Below are 22,504 nucleotides of genomic sequence, written 5' to 3' on the forward strand. Positions count from 1 at the left end.
TTTGTAAGTCTAAGAAATAGGTGAAACCTTCAGAAAAGAAAAAAGACAGGAGGAAGGAGGGAGGGAAGTAGGGTGAAGATAAAATCACAGGCCTTAAGGCAAAGAATCACAGGAGGGGTAAAGGGACCTTCTAGAGTGTTCAAAGAAATGCAGACTTTGTGTCACATCTCAGAAACACAGTGGGTTAAGAAGAGGGTGTTTTGGTTGGCAATTTAAAGTGAGCAGCAACCATTGAAAGAATGGCATGCAGGCTAGTCATATCGCTAACCTAGAGCAAGGTGTACAAGCCGTAGGTGGTGACATTAAGTCAAATTAATTTCAAGTCGATTTCTGGACATTTTTAAGTAACACCATAAAGGGAAAGTGTATGACAGCTGCAGCGCTTCCATTTCCTCCACGTGGGAGTTTTGTTCTATGGTTTCCCAAGCACAGTGGCTCAGTTTGTCACTCCCCTTTATCTACCCCCATGGTGACCAGCAAATTACACTTGCTAGGATTAAGGAGAGCGTGATTACCATTTTCTCTAGTAAGAATTTACAGTAGTTGTCTGTGATAGTGGTCTGTGGGTGCGTGGATACACAACAGACGGAAAGCCTAGTAGATAGGTTCAGAGTTTCCGCCGTTGGTTGCCTTACACTTGGGGTTTACTAGGCAGAAAGTGTCCTTTGGCTCTGAATCTGTTGCCGTTAGCAGAGAAATAATGGTTTGTAACTGAATGCATGTTCCCTTGGTGTGTGTGTGTCAGGGAGGGGGTGATTGTTTCATCTTAACTCTTAATTTTCTTTGCTACCATTTTCTTCCTTTAAAATTACATGCTGTCTTACTAATCAGTTGCCAATAACTTTCACATTATAAAAATACAGGGCATGTTATCTGATTTGGATTCTTTGGACCCGGTCAACACTTTTAACACGTTGAAACAGCTCAGCATGTAAGCTTCCTGGTACTTTTGTTTTTCAGTAGCAAATAGCCAAAATGACTTACAGAGCACATATATCCTTGGCACAGCCAGAAGCAGATCAAAGCACAACTTCAGGCAAGTATTTGATTCCCATCCCTAGAGTAATCCCTCACTCTGCAGGACGAGTAGGACCACACCGATTTTCCAAAGAAAAGTTTCTCCACAGAGAGCGATTGCAGCAACCCTGAATGAGGAAATCACTGAAAAATGCAGGACCTTGTATAATCTGCTATGCTTAGGGTTTCAGGGTTTCTGCCTTTCGGAGTAATTACTTCCAAAGTCAGAGTTTCAACACAATGTTTATTTTGACAACAGTCTAAGTCACTGTTCGGGCTCTAGGACCGCAATTTCTGGTGCCACCCAGCAGTACAAAGAATGCCCTTTCTGGGCCATCACACAAGCTCCTTCTCCTCGTGTGCTCCCTTTGTGCCTGCAGCCATTGACAGCTTAGGCTCCTGAACAGGACAAATCCATTTAAAGGTAAGTCATCTAATCACTTCATTTAAATTTGAATACTTGCTTGTAGATAGGGTTTCCTAGAAACTCCCCACACCAATTCTGAAAGTACAGCCCTCAGACTACCAACATTTCTTTGTCTTTCTTTGGAACTAAGATGCTACTACTTTGCTTAAATCTCAAAAGAATCAAATGTTCAGGTATTTTGAAGAAATGTCCTTTTAGGGGGCATTTGAAATTAAGTCACTTTACGAGTTAAACCACAGTTAACAGAAGAGCAGACACACTCCTTAGCCAAGGTCAGCTTTGTGTCTGGACTCCCAGCCCGCAATGAGCAGTGTGAGTGTCTCTTTTTGAGCCCCTGGGGCACACACAGAAAAAAAAAAAAAAGCAAGAAATAAGAGGTTCAAGAAGTCTGCACACAAATGAAAAGGGAAGCAAGCACAGCTGAGGTTAAACTATAGCATCTGTTGAGAGCTGCAAGGTCAGAGTCACTGAACTGCCCTCCAGATATGTTGTTAATGTGAGTAAAGTGTGCCCAAAGGTGACGGTATGACGGACTCCCTTCTTAACCAGGGTTCTCTAATGCTCACAATGCTATCTTCAGTCAGATTGTTGACTTTTGGAGGGGTCAAGAGGTGATAGCAATTACCAGAAAACCGCAGAGCAACTGCTCTTCTACCCTGACCCTGGAGTAGAAATTTTCCAACTTCTCTCTCTCTCTCTCTCTCTCTCTCTCTCTCTCTCTCTCTCTCTCTTTCCCTCCCTCCTTCCTATTCCTACTGAGCATTTGTTAATTTGATATTCCCATAAAAATACATGTCCAAGTAAGTCAAATATTTGCATTGACTTTAGTTACCCTTAAAGTATTTAAAGAAATTGAGAATGAAAAACATGGAACTATATATTTTCAGCTATGATAACAATAAATTAAAGAAACAGCTCTCTTTTTTGAGTGAGAATTGTCCTTTTAACACAAAACCACTTTTATTTCTAGATCATCTTTTTTAGTGCTTGATGGGTACACCCTGCGTCTTGCACATGCATGCCAGGCAAAAAGGCAAATGCCATGTCACTGACTGACACCCCAAACCCAATGATTTTTCATCAAAACAAAAATGTTATCAAAGGAGATGCTGCCAGCCAGCTATGTGACTACCAGCTCATCAAATTAGTTTTGGTATCACCATCTTTTTTTCATTGCTGCCCAAATTTCTCCCCAGAAAAAAATAGAACTAAATAACAAGTCGGAATATTCTCTATGTCCTGGGAGTTTTAATAATAGTTGGGATGAACCTGCAGCCATGATTTCAAGCTTCTATAAATCAAGGCAGATAACATCTGCTAAGAACAGGTCTGATAATGTCATGCAGTTCCACTTATCTCAATCATTTGTGTGCTAAGTATACAGAAGACTTAAGAATTTGTTTTCTTTTTACTATAAAGGGAAATTCTGAAAGGTGTATGTATGTCTCTGCCAAGAGTGGCATTGCAGCATTGACTCTGGTACTCACCCAGATACTGTCTGTTGCCTTTCATTCCTGTGCTACTATGATGCGAGGCAGGGGGTGGGGAGGGAGCAGGAAATATGAGTAGGCAAGTAGAGGAGTCTGTAAAGAAGACCCATTTTTATAATTCAAATAGGCTAGGGCTACAGCCGCTTAGGAATTGGACTATAGGAGACAAAAGCATTGGTAGGATCTTCAGCATCCGCCTACCCTCTGCAGTCAGCAACAATGGCTGCTACTTATTTGTATCATGTCCACTGCCCAGCAGCATCAGATATGCAAAAGCAGGTAGATACCATTTTCAATCAAGGACATAGCCAACATATGGCCGTGGATCTGGTTGCTGACTCCAACCCTTTCCTCTGATCTGGCAGAGAAGATAAAAGGGTTGAGCAACTTCTTAACAGGAAGTCCCCCTTTCTGGAGAAACAATTCAGCCTTATCTATTGGCTCGAAATAAGATTTATTAAATAAGTAGTCCCATAGTATTATTCTTGACATATCCTTTTATCACAACTAAGAAATATAAGCTCATTACATTAAAATATAATCAGTCACTAACCCTCTGAGGCAGTTAAAAGAACTATAATTCATTACATTAAAGTATAATCAGAAACTAACCCTCTGAGACAGTTAAAAGAGCTATAATTCAGTAGAATAATTGGGCAAAATTAAAACTTGTATGTTTAAAAATGGCTTGACAGAACGGTTCTGCTGCAAAGAACATACTTGTTATCGCCATGTATATACATCTGAAATATGCTAACACCTAATTACAAAGTTAGTGCAACTGCTTGTACTGAATCTCTACAGTGATTATAACGGTTCAGTGCAATTGGTGTATCCATATGGTATAAAACTGTGCAGTCAACAGCAACAACAAAAAGAAATAGCTAGCACGGTGGTCCAGGCTTGTAATAAGTATTACCCACCAGAAGTCCGAGGCAAGATGATCCTAAGTTCAAGTTCAGTCTGAGGTGCAGGGTTAAGAGGGTTCGAGGCTACAAGGAGTGGCTTAGTGGGACCTTGTCTCTAGATAACGAATAGAAGGTGTTCTGGAGACACGAAACAGTGCTAGAACATTTGCTTAACACATATGAAGCCCTAGGTTCAATTTACAGTATCAGAAAATCAAACAAAAATAAGCAATATAAATCTCTCCCTATTAATCAGGAAGATCTTTAAAGTGTTTAATTTCTTGCGATAGCTAAGGAGTGTCATAGGATTTCTTCTGATGTACATGTTTAGTGTGTAAGCATGCATCCATATATGGAAGCAGATACAGGGCAGAATTTTCTCTCTCCTGAACACAGAGGCATGGAGGGGGGGTGATCTTCTTTGAGGGTCTGGTAGAATTCTGCCCAGGATCCATGGGCCTAGACTTTTTGGAGTGGGATTTTTAGAATTTCCGCTTCAATATCATTAATTACTATAATGCTACTTAAAGTATTTATTTCATCTAGATTTAACTAAGTCATATGCATCTAAACTTTATCCATTTCTTCAAGATTTCCCAGTCTCATGGAATATACATTTTTAAGTTACGCCATCATGATTTTCTTGATTTCTTTAGTATTTATTGAAATGTCTCTCTTCTCATCTCTGATTCTATTAACTTGCATATTCTCTCTTGTTTGTTTAATTTGGTTAGGAGTTTGTCAATCTAAAATATTCTTTCAAGAATTAATTTTAAGTTTGGTTTGTTCTTGTTTTTCCAATGTCTTTAATTGCATTGTGAGATTGCTTATTTGAGATTGTTCTAATTTTTTTGTTTTAATGTAGGCACTTAGAACTACAAATTTCCCTGGTAGGACCTTTTATATTCCATCAAAGTAGGATAAATTTGTTTATGAAACAAATGCCTTAAAACTTATTTTAAATTTACTTAGAAATAATATACATGTTAGGACAGATTATATAAAAGAAAAATAAAGTGACACACATATAGCTTTATTTAATATCAGAATACATTTTCGGTCTTCACGTGCTGTGATTTGGAGAGGCCCTAATTTTGGAAGCTATGCGTGACTAATAGTTGCTAAGTCTGCAGTAGTCTTCGAGCTGTCAATTTGATAATTTAATATTTGCTACGTGACAATTCTGTGCTAAACATGTTCTAAGCATTTTACATAAGCTTTGTCCTGACATCCAACAAGAGTTAAATTATTATTCGTATTTTACAGAGACACAATTGAGACACAAAGGAATGTTCCTTTTTGTTTTAAATAAAGTGGCTGTGTTAACTGCAGGAGCACTGTATGCATGTTGTATGTATTACTAGAGCTGTTAATAGCAAATTGTGAATGCTAGAGAATAGTGATGATTTTGTAAACAACTCCCAGATTCTCAAGGTGCCACAGCACACCAGTAGAACATGCATGTCATGGCTTTTATTCTAAAATTAGACTTGCAAAATCTGCTTGTTCTTAGGGTAGTATCACTCCGGAAATCTCAATGCTCCGGGAATCTGATAATCAGGGTTGCTAGAAAGTCAGCAAAAGGATGCACCTCATCCAAAAACCAAGGGTCATGATTGAGTTCTTGTCATGCTAACTCAACTGTGCAGCCTTGAACTTCATGGTCAATGATGCAGAGAAGTTGACCTGAAAGCGTCTTCCTCTTTGTTTCTATTTTTTTTCATTTAAAAAAGATTGTTTTCATACACTATATTCTGATTATTGTTTCTTCTTCCTCTACTCATCCCAATTCTCCCCACCTCTCCTCCTATTCAGATCCACACCCTTTCCAACTCTCCTCAGAAAACAGTCATCTATAGAATAGGCTATAATAGGATAGGATAGGATAGGATAGGATAGGATAGGATAGGATAGGATAGGATAGGATAGGATAGGATAGATAAAAAACAAACAAGTCACAAGATGACAAAAACAGCAAAAAAGAAAACGAGCCAAAAAAAAGCTATACACACACACACACACACACACATTCACACAATCAGAAATCCCATAAAACCCAAAATCAGAAGCCACAATATATATGCAGAGGACCTATAAGTTAGAAAGGAAAAAAAATGCTTTAACTTTAACATTGTAAGACAAATAAACCCTAAAGATGATGCTGAGTTCATTTTGTGTTGGCCATCTCCTGCTGGGCATGAGATGGACTCTTAGGGGCTTGTTTATTCCCCCGGTAAGCCTTCCTTGGAGAAAATCAAAGTTTTGTTCATCAGTTTGAATTAGCTTTTGGGTTAGGGACGGAAGCGTGTGTCCTCATCTCCTTTCAGCTCTAGGACCCCATCTAGGGCAGACCAGACAGGCCCTGTGCATGCTGCCGCAGTCTTCTAATTCATATGGCATTGACTGAGAGGACCTTGTTTTCGTGGTGTCCTCGAGTCGCTGTGGCTCTTAAACTCTTCCCCCGCTCTTCTGCAGAGTATTCTGAACCCTAAAGAGAAGGATTTGATGGTGGTACCCCATTTGGGGTTTAGTGTTCCAAGGTTTGTCTTTCTCTGAATATCGTCTGGCTTGGGTCTCTATATTTGCTCCCATCTGCACAGGAGGAAGCTTTTCTGAGGATGGCTGAGCAAGACACAGATCTATAGGTATAGCAGAATTTTTTTAGGGCTCTGTTTATTGTTGCATTCCTTTAGCAGAATGGTAGTATTTGGTTTTATACTTAGATCTCTGTCTTATCTAGTTGAAGGTTCTTGACCTCTCAGTGTGCGTTCCACCTCACAGAGTGGCCTTAACTCAAATCAGATATTGGTTGTATGTTTTACCAGTGTGTCTTGCAGGCTGGACAGTCTTGTAGATCAAAGGGTTTGTAGCTGGGCTGGTGTTGATGTTTCCCCTTTTGTAGCCTACAGAATTCCCTCTAGTACCATGAACACTAGTTCATAGAGGTGAAGGCTCTAGGTAGGCACCAGCTCAACTTCTCCGTGTTCATTGAGTGGGTAGGTGTTGTCTTCAGCAATAGGACTTTATGATAAGTTTGGAGAGAGCCATGAATAGCCTTGGCAAAGGGCCTGCATTGTTTGGAGATTCCTATGCAACCCCTTTGGCTAAGGACTCAATTTTATGTAACCCATTGCAGGTACTGAAAGCTTCATTTGGTGACAAGAAATGTCCAGTTGGGTCTCTATCTCCCACACTATTTGGTGATATCATTTAGATCACCTTCATATATGAATATATTTTAGGAGGCTTGACTGCAGTAGTTTTCCATACAACCCCTCAAATGGCCCTTAGCATTTCCTTCCCATAATCCCTCTTTCACCCCCTTTCATTCCCATGTCTTTTTGACCCTCCCATTCCTGTCTCCCTTCTTCACTCATTCATAACTATTTATTTATAGATAAAATTATTCAATTTACTGATCTGGAGGTCTCTAGGATTCATTCGACCTCTAATTTTCAATGAACCATCTGTACAGGAGTGAGGCAATGAACTCCCTTTAAAGTTTCCTGAGTAGGAGCCTACACTTTTCCCTCAGTCCCCAGAAAGTATGAAACAATGAATCTACCTAGGGTACCACAGCAAAAAAAAAAAGTGGTTATTCTGAGAAATACATTATACAAATTTCAATATTTTATATCTTGGGGTAACTCTAACCAAATGAGAGAAAGACTTGTATGACAAGCACTTTAAATCTTTGAAGGAAGAACTTGAAGACACCAGAAAGTGGAAAGATCTTGCATACTCTTGGTCCTCAAAAGAACAATACTTAATTTCGTATGGAAAAGAAAAAAAAAAAAGGATAGCCAAAAAAAATCCTGTACAATAAAAGAACTTCTGGAGGCATTACAATCCCTGACTTCAAACTCTACTGCAGAGCTTCAGTACTGAGAACAGTCTGGTTTTGGCATAAAAACAGACAAGAGGACCAATGGAACCAAATCAAAGACCCAGATATTAATCCACACACCTATGAACACCTGATTTTTGATAAAGAAACAAAAAATATAAAATGAAAAAAAGAAAGCATATTTAACAAATGGTGTTGGCATAACTGGATATCAACATATAGAAGAATGAAAATAGATCCATATCTATCACCATGCACAAAACTCAAATCAAATGGATCACAAGACCTCAACATAAAGCCAGCCATACTGAACCTTTTGGTAGAAGAGAAAGTGGGAAGTACACTTGAATGCACTGGAACAGGAGACCACTTTCTAAATATAACCCCAGTAGCAGAGACACTGAGGGAAACAATAAATGGGACCTCTTGAAACTGAAAAGCTTCTGTAAAGCAAAGGACATGGTCAAGAAGACAAAACGACAGCCTACAGAATGGGGAAAGATCTTTACCAACCCCACATCAAACAGAGGTCTGATCTCCAAAATATACAAAGAACTTAAGAAATTGGTCATCAAAAGAACAAATAATACAATAAAAAAATGGAGTAGAGACCTAAACAGAGAACTCTCTTCAGAGGAATCTAAAATGGCTGAAAGACACTTAAGGAAATGCTCAACATCCTTAGTTGTCAGAGAAAGGCAAATCAAAACAACTCTGAGATTCCATCTTACACCTGTAAGAATGGCCAAGATCAAAAACATGATAATAACTAATGCTGGAGAGGATGTGGGGTAAAGGGAACACTCCTGCATTGTTGGTGGGAGTGCAAGCTGGTACAGCACCTTTGAATATCTGTATGGCGTTTTCTCAGAAAAGTAGGAAACAACCTTCCTCAAAACCCAGTAATACCACTTTTGGGTATATATTCAAAGAATGCTCAATTGTACCACAAGGACATGTGCTCAACTATGTTCATAGCAGCATTGTTTGTCATATCCAGAACCTGGAAACAACCTAAATGCCCCTTGACCAAAGAATGGATAAAGAAAATGTGGTACATTTACACAAAGGAGTACTACACAGCAGAAAAACAAATGACATCTTGAAATTTTCAGGCAAATAGATGGAGCTAGAAAACATCATATTGAGTGAGGTAACCCAGACACAGAAAGACAATTATCATATGTACTCATTCATAAGTCGTTTTAAAACATGAAGCAAAGAAAACCAGCCTACAAATCACAATTGCAGAGGACCTAGACAACAATGAGGACCCTAAGAGAGACATACATGGATCTAGTCTACATGGGTAGTAGAAACAAAATCTCCTGAAGAAATTGGGAGCATGGGGACCTTGGGAGAGGGTTGAAGGGGAGGGGCGAGGAAGGGAGGGGAACAGAGAAAAATATATATCTCAATAAAATCAATTAAAAATATTTATGTATAGTTCGACAGCAAATGAATCCCTTTACACAAAAAAATTAATGTTTTAATGAATTAAATGTCTTGTAAATATATATTTCATAATTTGTCTTATGCATTATCACTAGTTAATGGACTACAATGGAGGTTACTGTTGGGAGCTGTGAACCCCCAGATCCTGAGTTTCTTGTAAACAACTTGTTTTGCCCTCATCTGAGTGCCTACAGCTGCTCTGAGCATGTGACCCTCAGGAGTTCCTGATGGCAGGGGAATGGTTTCTGCTGTGTTTGGCTGGGGCGTGGCTATCCCTATATAAGTTGCCCCTGAACACACTAAAAGGAACATTCTTGGGGCATTCTGGCTTCAAGGATGATCTGTGTCTCTGTCTGTATGTCTTTGTGTGTTTCAGTCTCCAGCCCCTTGCCCGGTTCACAAACTGTATGGTGTTGCATAGAGCGCAGACGGGCGCGGTACGCCACAGGTTACAACTCTGTTCATCTTTATGCTAAAATATTTCAAAATCACACTTAATATGTATTCACATATGAATTTATGTATTATCTCACCCCATGGAAAACAGAGAAAAAGAAGTGATTTCTTAACCATATGAATCTGTACTCAGCACTGCTTCTAAAGTTTTATCCCCTAAAGGCACTGAATATCTATGCTATTCTATTTCAGGGCCAGGGAATTGTCAGGGCATGGCCAAACATCTCATCTTGAGCTTCATTTTACTAATCATACTGATTGACAAGAGCGAAGCCTGTTTTTGTGACCACTACCCATGGACTCACTGGTCCAGCTGTTCTAAATCTTGCAATTCTGGAACCCAGAGGAGACAGCGGTGAGTAAAGGCTTAGTGCTTTGCGCTCTGACATATCTCAAGGATGGAGTGGGTAATATCAAATAGATCACAGTATGCAACGAAGGGCCGTTATATCTCAAATGGGAACTTGGGACGTGAGACAGAATTTCAGTTCTGTCCTACAAGAAGTTAAAATGAAGTCTGCTTTTGTTCTTTTTGCAAAATTAAAGAATTTCAAAAAACATGATTCAGTTTCTTTTTAGTTAGTACGTAACTCTGCTTGCTTACAGTCAGTGAGTTAGTCATAGACAATTTTGAGTGTAACAAAACCTCAACTGAGTAGCACTAATAGCCATTTGCTTGATTCTTGGCATTATCATGATGGCAAGGAAACTGTGCTTACCTGCTAGTATTTAATACTTCGGTCCTTTCACACTTCAGATTACTCGCCTGTGCACCTTGCTTGTTTCTATTAATGTTCTGTACAACGGTAGTGCTCACATGACTTAAGGGAGAAAATCGTGCTTCACGTTTTCTTACTATTATAGCTCTTTTAGAGAATTCTTCTAGAAAAGTATTTTTTTGTGAATCTCATTCCATTTACCCATTGACTTCCAATAAACAGTCCATGAAGTATGAGAAGAGACCCCACTGTTCAAGAGTTCTTCTGTAGCTCTCAACTGACTGCCAAAGAGAGTCCGTCCCTTTCATTCAAGCAGAGTCAAGCTATGCCCTGGATACCCAAGCTCTCTTTAGCCTCGAAGTTTCACTCTTCCTTCTTATGTCTTTACTTTGCTACTCCGGGACTTTATATGAGTTTTGTGCATTTTTCTCCCTTATGCCAATATCCTGATCCAACCCAATCATCGTATTTATATACATTGGCATCTTTCAAGCACAGGATAATTCATGAATAACCTGCACACTTGCAAGGGTTTCTCACGTGGGTTAATGATCTGCCATCCCGGCCAAAATTCTCTCCTTTGAACTCCCATACTCGTCGCGGTGCTGTGCTCTGCTAAGTGGCACCATCTTATATATAAACCAACCTCCCTGATTTCTTTATGGAAGGTTTTTCTTTTACTCTTGGTAGCTAATTTTTCTAATTTGTTGTCAAATCAATTTTGTTGTTGATTTGAAGGCGCTGTGAAAACACAGACTCAGGGTCGCTCTTCTGACTCTTACAGACAAATAGAAGTGAATGATTACTATCGGCAAAACTATTGTGACCAGCTTTGTACCAAGCAGGAGACCAGAGAGTGCAATGTGCAGACATGTCCCATCAACTGCGTCCTTGGAGACTACGGGCCATGGTCAGATTGTGACCCTTGTATTGAAAAACAGGTATGTGAGCTACAAGCATACCCAGATGGTCTGAATCACACATGAGTTCCAGTGACCATATCATACTTATCCACTCTCTATGCCTCCTGACACTTCTGAAAGCAAAAAGAAATGCTAAGAAATTCAGTTTTCGTGTAGTGCCTAAAAGTAAACAGAAATAAAGGAGATAAATCAAACCCTTGGCTCTGTGCTTTTTCCCCTAATCTCTTGTCTACCCATGAGAAAGATCCAGAGCCTGTCTATTTTCCCAGCTGCAATATTTGCCCTGTTCATACTCTTTCCTGGAAGAGCCACATCATATGACCCTTGTCAACTTCAGTCAGAATCCTCTGTTCCCAACAACTGCACATCAGAGAGAGAAAAGAAACTGAAACTCATTTGTAGAGACCAATTTCCGAGAACTGTGTGTACTGTGTCCCTGACATAAACCATACAAACTTCACATCCTAATGTCTTTCTATATATTTACATGGGGATATGCTCCAGTTCCTTAGGGGCTAAGTATTTCCAACAAGGATGTACCACTAATTAATAATTGAACTGTATTTTGAACTCAAGTTTTTTCTGCAATTTAAGACAGCATTGGTTAATCCTGTCATATTTCTAGTCTCTACTCCTCACCAAAATGCTTCAAAGTGTGAATATTATGTCAAGCCAGTTTCCATAGTGACTTTCTTATGCAAAGGAATCTCAAAATCCTTTCCGATTGATCGCTTCACCCTGTCTGGGATATAAAAGAGCTACTTCATGCATGCACAGAGGAGAGTCTCAGTAAAGTTTTCATTTGTTGTTGGTGTAATTTATAATCCTGTGATTTCCGGGTGAGGAAAAGCATTGGAAGCCCTTTTTGCCCAGTTTCGCATTTTGTCGGTTGGGAAACAGAGGCATGCCAAGCGGTGACTTACACATTAGAATGAAGCTGGAGGATTAGAATGAAGTACGATTCAGGAACTGTCACCATGGGGATGTAACCATGACGGGGAAAGCCATTCTTGGATGAATTTTCACTTTAACCTTGACCTTGCTTTGGAATTATTCCCCCTTCCTCTCCTTCTCTTTTAGGTTAAAGTTAGAGCTATCCTGCGCCCAAGTCAGTTTGGAGGGCAACCATGCACAGAGCCCCTGGTGACCTTTCGACCGTGTGTACCATCCAAGCTCTGCAAAATTGAAGAGATTGATTGCAAGAATAAATTCCTCTGTGACAGTGGTAAGATACTCCACTAGCATATTCAGGCTCCACTGAAACTACTGAGTGCCAGCTAAAGTTAAGAAAGAAAAGTTCCTCCCCACTATAAGCACGGGGAGTGGGGTGTTGTTATGCTACACCTTACCGAGGCATTCAGGTGTGAAATTATAGCTTTCCAGACATAATCCTCTTGACCAAATGACCTGACTCATTTGCTCAAGTAATAGTGTTCACATTCAAGCTTTGTCATAATGGTAGCGAGGAAGAAAGGAAGGCAAAAGAAAAGACACAAGCAGATAATTTAACAAATGGATAATAATAAACACATATCTATGAGAATAATTAAAAAGAAGTGACAATTTGGGGACCATAAAGACAGCTCAGTGAATAAAGGTGCTTGTCACCCAGACTGGCAACATGAGTTCAACTCCTAGAACTGCAAAGATAGAGAGAACTGACTTCTGATATTTGCTCTGGCTTCTGCATGTGTGTACGGCACATGGGTGCCCATCTTCAGGCACACACACACACACACACACACACACACACACGCACACACACACACATGCACACACCCCCAAATAAATAAATAAATAAATAAATAAATACATAAATAAGCTTAGTTAAATAAGAAGTGACAGATTAAGATATATTTAAGACAAATTTTTAATGGTTTGTTAAGAAAAGACTATTGGGATATTATTATGTCAGATGAATCCTAAATAAGATAAATTTTGATGATTGGTTCCAAAGGTTGTCCTCACACCACAATAATGAGATATCATATTGGTTTAAATATTAACAATATTCAAGTTTACTGCATGCTGAGATTTCTAAGAACTGGTATTAAGTTATATTAGAATTTTGTCAAATCTTGAATACTTTATTTATAGGTACTCATTTGTTAATTACTAGCTCATTAACTCCCACCACTTTGGAGAGTACAGATCCAATTTTTATAAATGCTTTAGTGGACATCGAAATGGCCAATATGATATGTGCGATTTATCTTGTTGTTAAACCTCTCAATTGACCAGTATCATCAATCCTCTTATATCAATATATGAGCTTGATTGTGTTCCAGTAAAACTGTATTTACAAAAATGATTGCAGGTCAATTTTAGCTTATAAACCATAGTTCATTGAACTCCCACACAAATTTCTGACTTTCAGTTAGAAAAATAGTGAATTTCAAAGGGATAAACCTCACATTGCTTCTGTGTACTCTGGGTATACAGAAAAGTAACTAGCCAATTTTAAATGTCATAGATAATTGACTTAAGGCCTTAGAACTAAAATCCCTTCTTCCTTACACACAGCTTCCAACCTTCATGTTTGCCAGCTTTTTCTAAATATAGTTGGTAATGCTGATGACAGTCTTTTCCTAACCCAGAAAATGAGGGTAGGTGTTGGGTAGGGAGGTATATCTTGTACCCCAGTGACGAGGTCACATCACAAGTTAACACAGGCAGGGAGATAATAAAAACCTTGATGGAATGGCTGAGAATAATCCAGACTTGCAGAGCATATCCAAAATCCTAAAATCCAAGTTTAAAACTGAAAGGCAGCTATTTCAGGCTTTCAATGCAGTTACTATAGTGAACAACTGAGAGAGACTCTATTCAACAGATGATAAACCTATGAAATTAGTTATAGAAGAGGTTGATGCAAATCAAGTGTTCACAAGCCTGCAAACGTCTTAGATTCACATACTGATTACTAGCACACAATGGCTAATTTCAGACAAGTCAGCAACAGCAGGCGCTGGTTTGCAGATCAACAGCACTGTGTCCACAGTCACTGTTTAAAAATTGGAAGGGCTAGACGTTTCAGTGGCCTGATGGCCAGAGTTCAGTCTCTGAGAATCACATGGCAGGGAGAGAGAAAATCAATTCATGCACATTGTCTCCTGACCTCATGGGACTGGTGTGCCATCACACCTCCAACAAAAACTAATTAAACAGAGTGTAATGAGATTAATAATTAAAACATCCCAATTGTTGCAATGTCTGTAATTGTTGGTAAGCTGATGGGAACCTGAACTCTGTGCTGCCCGAGCCACATTACCCTGAGCATTCAATATCTGTATATTCCAGCTACCAGTTGATAAATCCCTGGCAACAATATGGTTGGCATCCTTTCGGAATGGGTGATGCAATGGCTTTTTTGGTTGTTAAATGCTCCGCTGAAAAGGATATACTACTGTACTTTCAAAAATCACCTAATATGAACAGAGAGGTTGAATGGACATCGTCTGATTTGAGATGGCACTTAGTCCCTTACTTAACAAACAATTAGACTCATTATCTAATACCTTGCATGACAATACATGGCAGTCTTACCACGGCATTAGCTGCCATGTACTATGCCAACCTATCTCTCAAGGTTCTAATTTTAAGTACTGAATAATATATTTAGTTAACCTTTCATATGTTTATAAAAATAATATACAATCAATATAATACATAAAGTCCAAGGAGAAAAAAAAGGTATACAACTTCTGAATGACTATATGGCTCCAACTAGCAGTCCTCTTACGTACAATTTCACTTAGTGATTACAGCCGCTCATGGTCAACCATAGTCTGATATGTTAAATGAAAAATTCCAGAGATAAATAATTTTAACGTTTAAATTCCATGTCAGAGTAGAATGAGGGAACTGTGTGCCACCCAACTCTGCCCTTCCCAGCCTATAACAGACACCACCTGCCCGTCGTCTCAGTTATGAGATCAACATGCCAGTGAGCTGTAGCAGTACACCTGCTCGCAAACCCTTATTTTCCTTATCAATGGCCACAAAGTACCAAGGTTGTAGCAGTGGTGATTCATGTGAGCCAAGGAGAAGCATGAAGTGCCAAAGCGAGAGTTCTCAACTTTAGGGAATCAAGGAAATCCTCTGCGGAGGATACTCGGGCCTAGGACAGTCACTAACTCGTAAAGAGGGGAAAGTAAACTGTCACTAGCTTTGCTCAAACTGGAGTTTTGGACAAAGCATATGATAGATGCTTAAAATAGGCAAGATATGAATTGCAGGGTTTAGTGTTCCCTGTCGTCTTGGGAGGGTGGAGTATTAAAACTTGTTCGTCATAGAAAAGGGGGATTACAGCATATGTATGCACTGACCTCAATAGATTATGCAACATTCAAACTGCTCTTCACCTTCCCCACCCCTACTTTGGTATGGGCTATATTAATGGTTTATAAAGCCACATTCTTTCTACTTTTTATTCCATTGAGTCAGTATTGTCTATAATCATCCTCAGCTGTGTCCCAGCTTGCCAACTGAACATCACTCAAAAGGTGCCTTTCCTCTTTCATCTCAATACTTATTGGCAGGTCCCTTCCAATGTCTAGAAGTATCAAAGCTTGGCAAATAAGAACCATGTGCTCCAAGAGCATCTGTATCACTATCTAGGAAAATAGAAAGGAAGCACTACCCAAAACTGGACTCTTCTCCAATCTGTTAGAACCAAGAACAGAATTTAAAAATATATACCACGAGTCAAAATGACACTTTTCTTTGTTTCAAGTTAAATAACCTAAGTCAAGATTAAAAATATACAACAAACCCCTAGAGGTATAGTTTTCTAAAAGGAAGCTCCTCTAGGCTATATCGTAAAATTGACAGAATCCGCACCCATCATTTAATTTTGTATGATTATGATGCTCATGGCCATGATTATAATAGCTGTCTGAACATAAGACAAGATCTTGAATAATCTAAAGAATTCTTTAGAATATACTTTACCTTCTAAAGGGAAAATTTTAACCAAAAGATGTGAAACTTTGTGTTTTCAGGAGTATTTTGTAGCAATAAAAATTTTAATTCAACAGATACTCAAATTTCCCCCTCAAGCATTTATTTAGTCACATCAGTTATAAATGTTTGTACATGAGACACTGGTCACAGGCTAAACTTGTCAACCTTGTAATTTGCAGTAAGAAGTATGTGAGATGGCTGTTAAGTGTCTGGCTTCTCCCTCTCTACAAAAACTTTGGAGAGATTTGGAAATGTATTGTTTGCACAAGTAGATTGTGTGCACATACTTATGGGAGGTCTTAAACAAAAATAATCTAGACTCTGCCGTAGAGATCAAAACACAATTCTGAACCAACTACCAACTTTCTTCAAACCAGTATCTTTACAGAAAGCTCACTATAATGTAATTTTAAATTCTCTTCTTCAAACAGAAAAAGGCAGAGAAGAAAATTCTATTATTGAAAATAGCCCAACAGCAACTAAATTGTCCTATGGTGACGCTTAGACTCTCAGGCCCTAGAGGGGACATCAGTGTATCGCTTCATTTGATGCATTCCTGTACTTCACCCTCAACTTTCTCTTGACGTGTAAAGCATTTGTGCTTCACCTCAGTGCATGCTTTCCTAGCTGCTAGCAGGGTGATGACGCTGTGGTGCACTTTCTTGCCCAGGGCGCTGCATTCCCAGAAAGTTAGAATGCAATGGAGAAAACGACTGTGGAGACAATTCCGACGAGAGGCACTGTGGGAGAAAAAGGGCAGTGTGCCCACAGAAATACCTTCCCATTCCTAGCGTGCAGCTGATGGGCACTGGGTATGTAACGTCATTTTTGTTTTCATTTGGGAAAGAAAAGGTATTCCTGAGATAATGAGAAGTATAGCAACAACAGATACGACCCAGACTCATGGATAATAAACATCACACTGTTGAATGGCGTTTGAGTGACTGAGTAAATTGGTCAGGAAAAAGAGAACATTGCTTATGGTTGTATTATGAGTCAAAATCCCATCAGGAAAATCCATCTTTTTGATGTGAGAGAGTAAGACAAAATAAGAGAGAGAGAAAGAGAAGGGGGAGGGGGAGAGAAAGAGAGAGAGAGAGAGAGAGAGAGAGAGAGAGAGAGAGAGAGAGAGTTCCTCATTACTTTCAAATGTGAGAATTGTTTTAGGAACAGCACTGGGCTCCCCCGTGCCCTGTTACTCAATCTTCATCCATGCCAAGCCCTAGCTTGGCCTTTGGCAGAGTTAAAGTTCCTGACTGGCCCTCTCCCGCCTGGCATTCTCTCTCTCTCTCTCTCTCTCTCTCTCTCTCTCTCTCTCTCTCTCTCTCTCTTCCCTAATGTCTGGTGGCTTTTTCCTTCTTTCCTTTTCTTGTGTCTTAAGGTAGAGAAAAATATTACTCCTTCTCCTCACTTCCTAATTGTTTTGTCTTTTTGTTTAATTCTGATAATAAAGTATTCAAGACAAAAACAAGAAGAAGTAAGGGAGGGATGGAAGAAGGAAGAGTGTTTAAGCAGTCATTAAAAAATACAGAAAGATTACAACTATGTGGGGGGAAAAACAGAATAAAATGTCTGTCAATGTGGCTAGAGATCCCATCCCATAGAAAATGCGATTTATGAGTAAGTCAGTGATTAACTAACAGGCAAAAGGGCAACCTTATGTTATCATCTGTTCTCACCTTAGTAATGAGAAACTGAACTTCAGAAAATTTAATTAAGTCTGCCAAGCCATGAATGGTAGAATCAGAATTCAAGGTCAGATTTCAAAACCAAATCTGTTTCTCTGCCTCCACAGCAGCACCGTCTTAGATAAAATACCCCAAAACACACAAGACCAGGCATCCTTTGTTGACTGAGACTCAAAATCCTGATGTTTCTATTTCAGGAAGACACTGGCAATTTAGCAAGGGGGGGGTCTAAATTTATTATGTTATATCTATGTTTTCAAATACTTTAGAGAATATGAAAGAAGTCAAGGAGAATGGAACTAACTCCAGTTAGAAATGTAAGAAAAATTGATAATCTCCTGTGTCCTCCATTCCCATGATGAAGAATCTACCCTTTAATTTGGGGTCAGAAGGAAGTCAATTGGCTGTCAGGTTCTGGTGATTCTTGCTGGAATTTTAAAACGTTTAACTCTTCGGCAAGAGAGATGGCTCAGTGTGTAAAAGCAATGGCTGCACAGTGTGGTCATCTGAGTTGGGATCCCCAGAACACACATAAGAAGGCTGGAATGGCAGTGCGTACCTGTAATCAAGTTCCTCTCCTGTGGTACTATGGTGCAGACAGGGGCAAGAGCCTCTGCTGGATGCTCACAGGTCAGACACTTTGGAGTTCACAGTCAAGAATCAGAAACAATTGATATCCTATCTCAAAAGAAGAGGAAGGCCAGGCGAACTCTTAAATATTGACCTCTGATTTCGACATATGTACCACAGCATGTACCTGTGGTGCTCATGTGCCCCAACCACACACACGCATTCGCATGAATGCGAAATGAACTTTTGAGTTTTTGAATTTAATCTTAGAAACGAAAACATCTTCACTGATGTTCTCACCGTCACTTTTGGTTGTCACAGTCGCTTACTATGGAACTTTGAAGTCTGAAGGACAAGCAACTGAAATGCAGTCTCATTTGATTTACAATAAAAATGAGCAGCCACTGGGCCAGCCTCTCTGACACTGGTAAAGTAGAGAAGACATTAGTTTGAAGCATGGGATGTCGGTTTCCACACATATTTCTGCTTTAACTGTCATAGCCAAATTGTTTACGGTCACATTTAGTTTCCCCATGTGTATCTTGTATTGATCTGCAGTTCCGCCCCAGACTTTCTAATTGCTTCTCTCGCCCATGACAGTGCTTTAACATCTTGTGTTTTTTTTTAATCAATGTGCAGAAATGGCTTCCCTGTTATCCTTTGCCTGCAAGAAAATCATAGCCCCACATGCCCACTGATATCCACAATGTTTCTAATGTTCTGATTTTCAAGAGTTTGCAATGTTCTGACGGATGTAGGGAACATTATAACTGATCTCTTAGCCTTTGGGTCTAGTCTCCAGAGCTAAGATGAGGAGGACCGCATGCTATGTGTACTTTGGCAGGCAAACTCTGGCTTCCTGACAACCAGGGCTGTTGTCCCAAGGATTCTTAGAAATGAGCATAGGCTGCAGACTTGAGGACAGCCTGTCCTTTCTTTTTCTCTCCAGGGAGAGAGTCTTGAGATTTACTATAATTTTTTTCTAATCAACTGGCCCCAGCATCTCAGCCTCCTCTCCCTTTCCCTTCCAATATTTTTCTGCCCACAAAAAATATCTTCTAGGTGTCTGGCTGTTTTTAAGACTTACATCTTTCTGAGAAAAAAAATTAACAATACTTATATTCCCAACATCAATCACTAAGCCCCATACCTAAAGCAAACATCAAACAATACGAGCATGTGGCTTGCCTTCTTATCAGGCTCAGCCAAAGCGTACATATAAATACATTTGGCCATGTGTATGTATGCATATGCATATCTTTGAGTTGATGTGTTTTTAACTAGCACAAGGCCACTTGCCCAGCACGTGTGAGATTCCAGTTCCTTCAGCACAGAAAAAAAAAAAAAAAAAGATGAAACAAAGCAACACTTTAGAGAGCTAAAGCGTTTATTGCTGGTGTGTATTTAAAACACAAAAATGCGGGGTCAATACAAACATCTCAGAGACTGAAAATACAGGAGCTAGAGCCTTCTCCATAGTGGTTTAGCTCTGACCAAGAAGCAACTTTGAGAAGAAAGGGTTTAATCTAGTTTATACGTTAGAGTCCATCACTGAGGGAACCCAGGATAGGAGCTAAAGGCAAGAACCTTGAACGGAAGTGGAAACCACAGAAGAGCGTAGTTTGCGCCTTGCACCTGCCAGTTCACTTGGCGACATTTCTTAGACAGCCCAGGCTCGCCTTCCTAAGCATGGCGCCGCTCACAATGGGCTGTGCCCTCCTCTATCTAATAGCAATTAGGAAAATGCCTCACAGCCAAGCCACAAGCCAACCTGACCTGGGAAATTCTTCCTTAAGGCTTCCCCTTTCCGGGTGACTCTGGGTTTATGTCAAGCTGACAGTTGGAGCTAGCCATGGCAAGCTACAAAAGATTCCTCAGGCCTGCTCTGATGGAGTGACCTTCATAAAAATCCTGCCTTTAAACTCCACAAACAGCTTCACAGATGCCTTGCGACCAGGGAGTTAGTTTTCTTTTCTCCAGCACCTTCTCGTGGACTACAGATATAGATCCATAGCAAGCGCCAGCTCTATGAGAAACATTCTTTACTCCTCGGGCATCCCTCTTAACTTACAATATGCAAACGCAGACATCGCAGACACTTGTGCTTGTCTTGTTGAGTTCTTTAGGAAGCTCTTCCCAGATCTTTCCCATAATTCTCCATTCAGATACCCACTGATAGAAATTCAAATGTGAATTAATGCAAAACTCAACTTGTACTTGGAGCTGTTTGAGTGTGCTGTGCAGCTTAGAGAACCCATAGAAACCATTCCTCCTCGAAATGACATTTTGGACATATGACATATCTCACATCTAATATACAGTTCAGTCTTTGAAGCATACATACCAAAAGTTGAGAAAAACAACACAAAAAGAAAACCAGAAACAAATCCTGGGTTGCAGGTGGCCGGGCTGGACTATACAGCGTGGTTCTATTTTCAAACACTGCAAATCTATAATTTTTTAGTATTTCACAGATTTATATAGTCATCACCCGAATAAAATTTTAGAACATTTTATACTAATTTTTCAGAGTGACTGCAGTGTTTCATGTTTTCATTGTTATGTTTGATTGAAAAATCAGTCTCATTTCAGTTTGCCTACACATTTTTTAAGGAGCAAACCTTTAATTACTGCTCAGTGTTGGAAGGCTGTTACTGAGGCAATCCTATTTTAAATATGGAAGTCATTTATTTCAAGACATTAGTGGTACTTTCTGGTCTCTAAAAAATTATTTATTTATTTATTTATTTATTTATTTATTTAGTATGTGTGTGCATGTGAGTGGGTGTGCCTATGTATGCACATGCATGTGTGTGTGTGTGTGTGTGTGTGTGTGTGTGTGTGAATACGAGCATCCATGAACCACAGGCCACATGTGGACATCAGAAGACAACCTTTCTAGAGTTGGTTCTCTTGCTTTACCTTGTTTGGAGACAGTGTCTCCCTGCGCTGCAGACTCTAGGCAGCTATCTGGCCCAGCGCCAGGCTCACCCTCCTGTTTCTACTTCCTGTCTTACTTTAAGAGCGCTGGGATGACATATACGCACAACCTCATATGACATTTTCCATGAGTTCCAGGGATCAAACTCGGGTCACCAGATCATCTGACTTGCTCAGCAAGCACTTTTACCCACTGAGCCACCTCCCTGTCTCCAGACATTTGTTTTCAATGTCCCCTTTCATTAAGGCTGACTATCCTAGTGGGTGTGAAATGACAGCTCACTATGGTTTTGATTTTTATTTCCTGAATGGTTCACAACATGGAACATCTTTTCCTGTGTTTGTTAGTTGCTTCCATCTGTTCTTTGAAGAACTATAAATTCAGATACTTTGATCCTTTGCATACCATGGACTAATTTTTTTTCTTTTTATCATTGGACTATAAGCATTCTTTGTAAATACTGGACATAGGTCTTCAGCAGATAGGTAATTTATTTGTAAATATTTTCTCCCATTGGGTTGTTTTTGATATTTTGATGGTATACATTTAAGTGCAAACTTTTTAAAAAGACATTTGTGCGTGTGTGTGTGTGTGTGTGTGTGTCTACCTACATAAGTTTATGTGCACTATTTGTATGTAGATACTGACAGAGGCCACTTTAAATCCTTCCATGATGATCTATTGGAGGGCAAGTCATGTGCCAGCAGCCGAGGTAATTTTAGCTCCAGTAGCATATCTTAAAGTTGCTGCAGTTAAAAAGCTCTTAGTTGGATCTTGGGAGTAGGCAGACAGTTGGATGCGAGGCGAGTCACCAATCATCCTTGCCCCTTGCCTCTCGGCACCCCCTTGATGCTGTTATTAGCTGAGTGTCCCACGGACCCAAAACATTTACTTTAAAAAAAAAATTAGAGTGTTCAAAGCAGGCCTAAGACACCTGGATACTGCAGCTAGGAATAATGGCATGGACCGCGGTTCTATTTTGTTGGTTTTTAGGACTGAGGCCATGATTAAGAGGGATGGCCAGGGGCATTCATATTGTGCCTCTAGTGGTGAAATTCTTGGACCAGCACAAGATGGACCAGAGTGAAAGCAATTGCC

The 22,504-nt window shown here is 39.7% G+C and overlaps 1 protein-coding gene across 1 annotated transcript in view; it reads left to right on the forward strand.

Moving 5' to 3' along the window:
* Positions 1-1,195: 1,195 nt before the first annotated feature.
* C6 (complement C6) overlaps positions 1,196-22,504 on the forward strand; it is a 77,427-nt gene continuing 56,118 nt past the window's right edge. The window contains exons 1-5 of the mRNA XM_048428532.3: positions 1,196-1,441; positions 9,793-9,955; positions 11,104-11,260; positions 12,323-12,467; positions 16,878-17,019. Of these exons, the coding sequence (XP_048284489.3) occupies positions 9,813-9,955; positions 11,104-11,260; positions 12,323-12,467; positions 16,878-17,019 (587 nt within the window). The 5' untranslated portion in view covers positions 1,196-1,441; positions 9,793-9,812. The remainder of the gene's footprint in view (positions 1,442-9,792; positions 9,956-11,103; positions 11,261-12,322; positions 12,468-16,877; positions 17,020-22,504) is intronic.

The sequence above is a fragment of the Myodes glareolus genome, chromosome 15, assembly GCF_982192425.1.
Source record: "Myodes glareolus chromosome 15, mMyoGla1.1, whole genome shotgun sequence".
NCBI lineage: Eukaryota > Metazoa > Chordata > Mammalia > Rodentia > Cricetidae > Myodes > Myodes glareolus.